The following is an 11,203-nucleotide window of genomic DNA, read 5'->3' as shown; positions in this document are numbered from 1 at the left end:
CTTACCAAGGTCAACTCAAATTTCCCCAAAGAGGAACACAGAGAGAGCCCCACCCTCCAAATTTGTCTCTTCTGTTCTGCTCCAGACAGCAGAAAGAACATGCACTGTATGACTCTAAAACCCAGATGAGAATGGAGACAACTACCTCTCTCCCTCTCTATCCCCACGCTGTGTCACGTGTCTGAATGACAGTAGAGCATTCCTGGGATGGAAAGAAGGCAAGAATGTCACAGTCCCTTAATAAAATCGACTATCACATCTAGAATTCTCAAGGAGGAGGGGAAGTGGAAGAAGCCTTTCTCAATGTTAGTAAGCATACCATGAAAACCATTCTCTACGTGGTGCCAAGTCACGGGCACCCCCAAGTCTTCTAGTCTCTTCTTGTACAGGAGTGAATGGTCACAGAGGAGATCGTACTCACAGCTCACAATACAAGCTTCTGGGAGCTGAGACACTATGTTGTCTTCTGCGATTAGCGGCGAGCATGTCCATTGCCTAGCAAGTCTTGTCTCTAAGTAAGCATCCTCATTCACAGGCTCAAAGGGCTTGGATTGATAGCCTCTCTTCTTAAACCTCTCTGGAATATTCTCTGGACCCAACCATTTCCTGTACTTCTCCCAGACTTCTGGAGGCAAGTGAGCACCTTTCTCAACTATACTTTTCCAGGTAGGGCTGATATCCAGGTAACTACACCAACAGTAGAAAGCAAAATCCCAAGTGAGCATTGGGATGTTCCGATTCTGCTGGAAGGAAGGAGACTGGAAGTCCAGGGCTTGGAGAACGGCATAGATCAGAATCTGGGCACGGATCTTAGGGAGATCTGGACGATTCACAAACAGTTGACAAGTCAGGGCTGCCAAGCCCCCTCCCACGCTGTCACCACAGACAATAACTCGGGCTGGATCCACACCACACAAATCCAGGGACTTCAGGAAGTGGATGGTGGCCACTGTACAGTCTTTCATCATCTGTGGAAACTTATGCCTGGGTGACTTGTGGTATCTGAAAATGAATCAGGGCACATGGTTTGTGTGTGTCAGCCAAGGGAGGCCCAAACTGTCTGCATCTTGCATCTTGTAGCTCAAATTTATTCTGTGAACTTCCCTTTCTGAAATCTCAGCAGGTGAAGGTAGGTTTATTAATGAATGATAGATGAAAACTCCTCTTACTTTATGGCTTGTGAAGTGACAGCTGCCATTCTTACCACTTCAGTGCCCTACAAGGACAAATCACTTTTATAAGAGCCCTGTCACCCAGCTGTTGGGCAACAGTTTAACCATCACCAATTCCAGCCTTATTTTCCTGAACCTACCTTATGTGGCTTCCCTAATTCACACCTGTCCCTGCTCCCTGGTTTGTGATTCTTACGAGCAGCTCCAGGCTTTCTTGGGCTTTGATTCTAATTCATCCTACCATGCACACACACTTCATGCAGGGGACCTCATAACCCTGTAGGCTTTTGTACCAATAGAGGTCAGCAGTACAGTACTTCTCCAAATTAGGTATGCCTCAGGGCTGGGGATTTGGCTTAATGGTAGAATGCTTGCCTAGCAAGCCAGAAGCCCTGGGTTCAGTTCTTGGAACCAAGAACAAAAAATAAACCTCCCCTAAAAAACAATTCAACCAAAAAACTACAGAAAAATAAAAAATACCAAAAACAAAGCAACAGAGGCAGCTACATTCCTTTACAAAAAAAGGTCTCTCTGTCTTTGTCTCTGTCTCTTTCTGTTTCTGTCTGTCCATCTCTGTCTGTCTGTCTGCCCGTCTGTCTGTCTGTCTCTTTTCTGACCACATGTACTTCTCAGTTTTTTACTCTCCTCCACTAGCCTTGCCACAAGAAAGCTGGGAGGCTTATTGTACTCCATCAAAGAGGACACATGAGCAGCTGGTTATTTCTTTACTGTCTGTTCATTTGAAAGAAAGGATAGACAGTCTACTCAGAAGAACTATCCTGGGTGTTGATGTTTCAGGCAGCAGGCAGGAAGCCAGGCAAGGACCAGCTCAAGTCATCATTGCCCAGTGTTCACCAGGGCCTCATAGAGGTCTAGGTAGTGTGGGTAACTCTTATAAATCAGCTAGGAGAGAGGTATGGAGGTTTTTTGGGTCTGTTTTCAGCACTTTTTCTTGTATCCTTGAGTTGACCCCATTAAAGGGGATCTCCTTCTGGGTACTTGGAGCTGAGCATTAGAGTGCTTGGGTTGTCCTGGTGATGGAGCGGGTACCCCTGGCATTTTGCAGAGGGAGGAGGGAGGAGTCCATGTTGAGAATGTGCAGGGCTGCTCTGCTCAATGAAGAGCTGTTCTACCCCAAAGTGCTCATGTGTTGAATCTCTACACCAAATTCGCATAAAGAAGGCCCCTTCCCACCTGGTTTCCAACAGACCAGCTCTTAGACACTTCCACTCTCTTCCACTCTCTGAAGCTCCAAGACCACAGGCCCAGAAGAAAAATTCCCAGCCACTGTTACCTCCAAGCGTCTTGCTCTTCTTTTCCCTTTCCTTCCCCTCTTCACTTCTCACTATGCACCCATTCTTCCCAGCCTTTCTTCTTCAACCCAATTCATATTCCCTCGCCAACAATGGAAATCAGAGCGGGAAACCTGGCACGGCCCCTTCTTGCGTACCCACCTGACTGCCAGAACCACTGAGTCACTCTTCTTGCACAAATGTGAGCAGAAATTATGATGAGTTTCTGGAAAATAAAAGGTTTACCAGATTCACCAGGAATCCAGTTGTTAAAATATCCCTATTTTGGGCTGGTGAGATGGCTCAGTGGTCTAAAGCACCTACTTAGAACAAGCTAAGCTAAGCAAAGCACAGGGACTGTGGTTCAATCCCCCAGCACCACATGCCAGCCAGGCCCGCCCCCTGGTGAGCTGAGCTGGCCACACACACACAAAATAAATAAATAAATAAATATTTTTTAAAAAAATCCCTATTTCCAAATAAGTGCAGGTGACGTATATACAACATGTACTGAATGCTCCTGTACAGTACTTTAAAATAGTTAATCTTGTGCCATGTGAGTTTCACTTCAATAAATGTATTTTTATCTGAGTACATATTTTTAATTCCATAAATGTGTATAACTGGGTGTTGTGGTATTGGGGACTTCACTTCTTCAGGTTCAGTCTACTGTGGGTCAAAAATGTCTTCCCCTAAGACTGGGCATGGTGACACATGCCTGTCATCCCAGCCCTTGGGAGGCTGTAAACAGGTGGATCACTCGAGTCCGATCTAGTCATGAGACCCTGAACACACTGTAGGTCCTTCCCTAAAAATGCAAACAAAAAAAAAATGTCTTCTTCTGCAAAAGCAGGTCTGTAGTGAATACACAATGAGTTATTGGAAAGGGCTGACTGTTCCCTAAACATGTAGTGTAACAACTATTTACATAGCGTCTATATAATACCAGATAGTAGATCTAATTTACAGACAATTTGAAGTGTATGAGCAATTATATGTGCATTATAAGAAACATGTTATTGTATATAGGAGCCTTGAGCACCTGTGGATTTGGGGTTGACAGAATTTCCTAGAGTATACGTGCACACACACATACACACACACACACACACACACACACACACACACACAGAATAACTGAAACATAGGTAATGTTTAAATTTATAAAAATGATTACAGAGAAACATATTGCTATTAACTGCCTTAAAATACTCCCTCTCCCTCTGAACACACTTATAGCATTGTTCTTGCCACTTGCAGAAGCAGTTCTGGAAGTCCTCTTTTCTGTCTTTTTTTTTTTTTGTGGAACTGGGGATTGAACTCAGGCCCTTGAGCTTGCCAGGGAAGTGCTTATTTCACTGAGCCATCTCCCCAGCGCCTCTTTCATGTCTTCAGTTGCACTGTCATGGTTGCCCTGATGCCCTGAATAGATTCATGTTTCCCTTTCATGGCTATTTTGACTTTAGGGTAGAGCTAGAACTGCCAAGTTGTTCGATCTGGGGAATAAGGTGGACGAAGACACAGTGCAATATCTTTATGAGCCTGCCCCTCCCCTGGAGGGGACTCAGCAGCAGCACTTCCTGTCTTTCTGATCAGACCTCTAAAAGACACTCACGAAAGGAGACTTCCAGAACTGCTTCAGAAAGTGGCAAGAACAGGGGTAAAAGTGTGATCGAAATGAAGGAAGTACCTTGAGGGGGGTTAATAGCAATGTGTCTTTTTAACAATTTTTAAAAAATTTAAAAGTCCACCATAGAGGTTAATCATCTCTCCTATATTTCCTACTTCTAGGAAGAGGTCATTGCATCTCATCTGCTTTCTGAATGACCTGACACCCACTGACTGCCTGGGGTTCCTTGTAGTAATAGTGAAATTTAAAACCCAGAGAGGTAATCATTTTTCCAAGCTTCTCCCACAAGGTTCCATCAACGGTCTTTCAAAAATTCCAAGAAAAGTCTCTTACTTAAGCTTCCCACGACGGACCCACCGCCATGAAAGAAGATAACACCAGGTCTGGGCCTACTTGAGGGTGTCTCAGGCCTGTACAGTTTCACAGGGATTGTCCCAAAATGGAGATCCGTGACCACAACGCCTGGATGCTTCTTTAGTGGTGGCAGATCGTGCAAAAAACTGACAAACTCTGTTCTATAACAGAATCCCAACTTCTCAAAAATCATCCCCTGTTAGAGAGAGAAGAGGACATGTGTTGAGAAGAAATTGCACAGGGGGCACTTCCACCCCTTCCTGCTCTCTGGCTCCACATCTGCTCCCTGCAGGTGGCCAGAAGGGACTTGGGGAACAGCATTCAGATTGGGCTACGGCACAACTCAGCACCCTCAGGTCCCCATCACACCTGTAGTAAAGCCATGTCCCTTGGCTCCCATGTGAGCCACCCTCTCCTGACCTGCTCTCCCCACACTTTTTACCAGCCACTGCAACCCAGGCTTCTGGTCACCCTGGCTGTTCCTTGGCCTGGAATACTTCTGCCCAAATGGGTTTCTTGCCTCCCCTCAGCCTGGACACGCCATGTCCTTCCTGGGGTAACTATCTGGGTCTGTCATGTGTTTGTTACTAACTGTTGTAGTGACTTTTGTTGTTTAAAGGGGAATGGAGAATTGTTATCTTTAGGTTATATCTACCAGAATATTTTTGCGAAAAATAATATGCTATCCATGATTTTCTTAACCAGGAGCTAGGCAGGATAGCACATGCCTAGAACCCAAGCTCTCTAGGAGCCTGTGGCATGAACATCAAAAGTTGGGCCAGGCCAGGCATGGTGGTGCACACTTGTAATCACAGCACATGGGAGGCTGAGGCAGGAGGATCATTGTGAGTGTGAGATCCACCTGGACCATAACGACCATAACTTTTTTTTTTTTTTTTTTCAGAACTGGGGATTTGAACTCTGGTCCTTGTGCTTGCCAGGCAAGCGCTTATTCTACTGAGCCATCTCCCAGGCTCCAAAACACTGTAACTTTTCTTTCTTTCTTTTTATTTTTTATTTTTTCCACTTGGGCTATAAAGTGAGCTCAAGACCAGCCTGAACTGCATGATGAGATCCTGTCTCAAAAAAGAAAGTTGAGTCAAGCCTGGGCAATTTAGTGATTTAGCAAGACTCTATCTCAACATAAACAAAAAATTTAAAGGCTTAGGATATAGCTCAGAGTGTAGGCTCTGGGCTCAATGTCCATTATTTGTGCTTTATCTTATTCTCTCTCCTTTTGGCTCTGTCTAGACAGTTGCAAAATAAAAATAGACAAGCAAATAGAGCAGGATGTATACACTTCCCATGTTTCCTATCCCTTTTCTGAGCCACAAGCCTTCTGGCCAATATCTGTGATTCTTTTTGGTGACTAAGTTGCAATCCTGCTTCAACTGTCACTGATTGTCTTCCTCCCACCAAGAGAGAAAGCTACATTTCCAGTGAAGGTTAGTTGTGAACATGGGATCATTTGGACACATTCTGGAGCTTTGGACTCCAAGCTCATTGCAGACAGAAACTTTCTGTGACTTTGTCTCTCCCCCATCATTGACACTGAGCCAGAAGCATGACACATAGTGATTGCATAGCCAATCTTTGCAGAAAAAGTCAACAGTGACATTAGCCACTTTTTATGAAGGGATCACTCCTCGCCATACATTGTATAGATTACTCCATGGAATATCTGTAAAATGCCATAGAGTAGGAGCTATTATTGCACCCTATTTTGTAAATGAGAGAACTAAGTCACTGTCATTGGGAAGCCTTACAATGGGAATGAGAGTCAAGGCCGGGACAGAAAAACTGCAGAACCCTGTCATAGTTTCTCAGAAAAGCAGGTTCTGTTTCTAGTGGTAAGAAACACTATCTAGAGTTTTTTTGCTGTCCAGCATCTCTCTTTTTGTCATGTGAGAGACTTAACCCAAATATTTTCAATACTCATTTCTGTTAACCCTCTAGAAAAATACTGTAAAGTCATCCTGGCAACATCCATGCCATTGCCACCATGACCTACTTGCAAATATTTTAAGGGTTATGTATACTAAGCATAGGAAATAAGACAGGGGTTATATTATGCAAACAGTGTCTCAACTCTCAACAGCAACATATATTGGCCAGAGATTTTGCACTGGGCTACATCCTCAAGCCCCTTTTATATTTTATTTATTTATTTATTTATTTATTTATTTATTTATTTATTTATTTATTTATGTAATTTTTGCGGTACCAGGGATTGAACTCAGGACCCTGCACTTGCCAAGCAAGTACTTATTCTACTGAGCTATCTCCCCAGCCCTATATTTTATTTTGGGTCAGGGTCTCACTATGTTGCTTGGGATGGGCTTGAATTTGTGATGTTTCTGTCTCAGTCTTGCAAATTTCTGGGGGAGGGCTGGCGAGACAGCTCAGTGGACTAAATGCCTGCCTAGGCAAGTGCAGGGACTGGGATTCGATTCCTCAGTACTGCATGCCATGCCGGCCCTGTCCCCGGGCATGCTGAGTCAGAAATTGAGTCCAGGCACGGTGGCGCACACCTGAAATCCCACTGCTGGGACATCTGCAGAGAGGAGGATCACTATGAGTCTGAACTGTGTAGCAAGACCCTGTGCCAAATACATTAAAAACAACAACAAAAATTCTGGGTGATCGGCATGAGCCATTATACTCAGCTCATAAAATTTTTAAAAAATCATTTTATTGTTTTCATCCATTTGTGCTAATGCTCTAATTTGCCACCCATTTATTTTGTTGTTTGCTGGCTCTACCTAACGGATCAGTAATAACTGGGTGCAAAGATTCTGAAAAAAATCATTCCTCCCTGTATAGTTTCACAGTGATAAGGATTACGAAGAAAGTGAAGACAAATCAGGACAGGGAGCATTGTGAGCTTTTTGTTATCTTTTCTGGTCATGATAGTTATAGAATACTATAGCTTAGATGTTCCATGTCTCCCAGAGGTCCAGGTCACAAAGGCTTGGTCCTCAGGTAGTAGAATTTGGAGGTGGTGGAAGCTGTGGCACGTGGGACCTAGTGAGAGTTCCTTCCATAATTAGGGGATGCCCTTGAAGGAGGCTTTATGGGACCTGCCCTCATTCCTCATCACTTTCATTCCTCAGCCTTGAGACAAGCAGCTGCGCTTGGCCAAGTGCTCCCACCACAGGGCGCCCCACCACACGCTGGATGCACCTAGCCCAACCGAGCATGCTCGGAAACCTCCAAAACTGTGAGCCAAAACAGTCTTTTCTTTCTATAAGTTGCTCATGTCTGATGTTTTCTTATAGTGCTGAGTAACTAGCTAAAACACTGTGCAATGAGTCATTCTTCGAGTTTTGCGGCTGTTAGCTGAGTCCAGTTTCAGAAACGGGGGAAGCAGCTGAGAACCACCTAATAGAGATTATTCAGAGTCAAGGATGTGTTGTCAGCCTCCATCACAGGCTGCATGATACTAGTGTCAGTTAACCTAGAAACTCTCGTATGAGATTGCCCCAAAGCTCTCCTTAACCCTCAGGATGAGGGGAGAAATAAAATACAAACTCACCCACGTCATCATCAGCTGGAAAATGTAGCTAAAGATCCTCAATTTCCAGGGGTTGTCAACCTCTGCTGGGATGTCCTCAGTCATAAGTTGGCTGCAGATAACCCACAGCCCAACTCCCAGTGAGAACACACATGCTGCTACGGGGAGGATCAGGGCCACAGTCATCACGCAGTCTCTACCTCAGAGGATGCTGGCTTGAAGCTGTGCTTGGCTCTGACCATTTAGGACACAGTTGGAGGCCAGCAGGCCTCCTTCTTATATAGGACCTCCTTCTCTCCCCATCTCCGAGTCTCCTGCAGACATTGGCCCAGTCCTGTGAGTCACAGAGCAGGTGAGGGTGTGGTTTTACATCAGAGTGACGGTGTGATTTTACAAAGAACTTGTGCCTAGGAGAAAGAGGCTCATCTGGCTTAGTCTAGTTGGAAAGAAAAGCTACAGAAGTCCAGCTTAAATCTTGGCCCTGCTCCCAGGTAATGTATGGTCTTGGATAAGCTAGCAAGTCACCATGGATATCACGAACATGACTCTCTTTACCTGCCTTAAGACCTCATTGCCTAGGGCTGGGGAGATGGCTCAGTGGATTAAGTGCTTCCCTGGCAAGCACAAGGGCCTGAGTTCAATCCCTGGTTCTGCAGGGGAAAAAAAAGACCTCATTGCCTAGCCCCTAATTTCATTCATGGCCCCACTTCCTCCTCTTCAGCTACTGAGGCGGCCACCCCAAGGTCTTTGCAATTATTATTCTTTTTTTTTTTTTTTTTTTTGGCAGAACCGGGGATTGAACTCAGGCCCTTGCCCTTGCCAGGGAAGTGCTTATTCCACTGAGCCATCTCCCCGGCCCCACAATTATTATTCTTAATTAATATTTTCTCCCTAGATATCAGTCAAACTGCAGTTCTCCGTACAAACATCGCCTCCTGAATTAGGACATCCCTACCCCCACTGCTAACCTCATCTCATCGGATGGCCATTATTATCTATCTATGCCACTAAGCTCCTTTTTATCTATAGAAAATGGTCCCAGGGAGGACAAAAGATTGTGTTCGTCCTGTTTTATCTCCAGAGGCTGGATTTGGGTTCTGTCCTTTACATGTGTTGGGCAAGTATCTACTGAATGACAGGTGAATAAATAGCCATGATCCTTTGTTTTGTGTCCAAATCCAGGAAATGGATTTGCTTGCTTTCCAGGCAGATCAGAGGTCGGTGTTCTAATGGAGTCCCATCCCAGTGGAGACAAATGCAGACTCTGCTGAGTCCCCTTCTTGTTTACCCGGGTCACAGAGCAGTAGTACACACATGGTTCTTACATGGAAAGTTGGCCTCCCAGGAGACATCTTCAATATTTGGAGACTGGGCATGGTGGTGTGCGCCTATAATCCCAGCACTTGGGAGGCTATAAACAGGAGAGGCACTACGAGTCCTATCCAGTAGTGAGACCCTGAACACCCTGTAGACCCTTCCCTAAGATACAAAAAACAAAACAAAAACAAAAACATCTTCAATGTCTGGAAGGATCTCATGTAGAAGGTACGGGCGGCACTTTAATATCGCAGATGCCAACTGCTTTGCCAAATACCCTACAATGCATTATTTAGGCCCCACCACAAAGAACTATCTGACCCCACATGTTAAAAGAGCTAAAGTTGAGAAAACCTAGAGTTAGGAATACCGGGATCTGAAACTGGCTCTGCCAAACTCCCATATATCCATCATGACACTTTGTCTAAGCCTCAGTTTCAAAATCTGAAAAATGGAAAGTTACAAACCATTTATACTTAACTGCAATGGAACTCCCATCTCTGAGAAAATAAAACAGAAAGGGGGATATAAATAAAGGACCGTTTTGTTGTGGAAAAAAATATATATGTATATACAAGATAGTTAGGATAGATATACAGCTACTTAGCTCATTGAGAAGAAAGGTTTGTGTTAATATTGCTTAGACAAGATATCATGTCTGCATCTTGTCCTCTGAATAGCTAATACAAGGACAACAATATGCAATGTATTAATTATTCCTTTTTTTTTTTTTTTTGGCGGAACTAGGGATTGAATTCAGGTTTTTGAGCTTGCCAGGCAAGCACTTATTCTACTGAGCTATCTCCCCAGCCCCCACAATGTATTAATTATTATCACTGTCCTACTAACCTGTTTTGAAACTGTTTCACTGCTATTTTATTTTTTCTCATTAAAATGAAATTTAAAAAAAACATTTACGCTAATATTTTCACCTGCTTGCCACTGGCCTAATCAAAGGAGGCCATATTTTGAGTAAAAAGGAGAAAAGATTTATTCCAAGCTAGCTCTCCGGGGCTGGGGAGATAGCTCAGTAGAATAAGCGCTTGCCTGTCAAGCTCAAGGTCCTGAGTTCAATCCCCAGTACCAGGGAAACAAACAAACAAAAAACCAAGCTAGCTCCACCATCTCCCCTTGCACAGGTGGCAGGGGCCTTTCATAGCAAGGGACAGAGCGGAGGGGAGAGACAAGGAGAACCTGGGTCTCCACACTTGCTTTATCATTCTAAGTCATCCTTGGTTCATCCCTCTTTATTTGTGGGAAGTCGCCTGACTGCAGCCTCTAGGAGGGCTCGCATCTTCATATCTTGTTACAAATTCTTTTAGATTAAGGGAAGGAAGTGCTTACTTACATAAGTGCTGGGGGTGTAAGGTTTGGAGAAGTTGTTTATTTCTGCAAGAAAAATTGAGCTTTAGAAGCTCCATTTTGCAGTGCGAGTTACACTTCCTCCTTTGTTTATTCACTTTGTTTTATTTATTTATGTGTGTGTGTGTGTATGTGTGTGTGTGTGTGTGTGTGTCCAGCTCAGCCCACCAGGGGGCGGGGCTGGCTGGCATGTGGTGCTGGGGGATTGAACCGCGATCCCTGTGCTTTGCTAAGCCCGTTCCAAGTAGGTGCTTTAGACCACTGAGCCATCTCACCAGCCCGTGTTTACTCACTTTGGATAAGGATGTAGATTTCAGCAGAGGTGGCCAGAACATAAGCAAAGGGTAACTAGGTCTTTGAGCCTGAAAAACTATCACTGAAAATTAATGAAGTGAAATAGAAAACAAAGGTCAAGTCAGGAGCTAGCTCACTATTACCCCTGATGCTTTTAGCCAGGCATGCATAAGAACCCCTTTATAACCTTTGCAGTTCTATTAATTTGGCACCACTGACACATGGGTGATTCTTTGATGCTTGTGATTTTTCCACTTTGTATCTATAT

General features: G+C 44.3%; 1 protein-coding gene across 1 annotated transcript; it reads right to left on the bottom strand.

Moving 5' to 3' along the window:
- Window positions 1-227: 227 nt before the first annotated feature.
- Window positions 228-8,148, bottom strand: Aadacl3 (arylacetamide deacetylase like 3). Its single transcript, XM_004647952.2, has 4 exons — window positions 7,984-8,148; window positions 4,428-4,644; window positions 2,627-2,690; window positions 228-1,002 (listed from the first exon to the last, which is right to left on the bottom strand). Exons 1-4 carry the CDS (start codon window positions 8,146-8,148, stop codon window positions 228-230), a joined length of 1,221 nt encoding a protein of 406 aa, XP_004648009.2.
- Window positions 8,149-11,203: the final 3,055 nt, after the last annotated feature.

Source organism: Octodon degus, unplaced genomic scaffold, assembly GCF_000260255.1.
Source record: "Octodon degus isolate 3935 unplaced genomic scaffold, OctDeg1.0 scaffold00343, whole genome shotgun sequence".
Classification (NCBI taxonomy): Eukaryota; Metazoa; Chordata; class Mammalia; order Rodentia; family Octodontidae; genus Octodon; species Octodon degus.
This window is presented reverse-complemented; position numbering and strand designations above follow the sequence as displayed.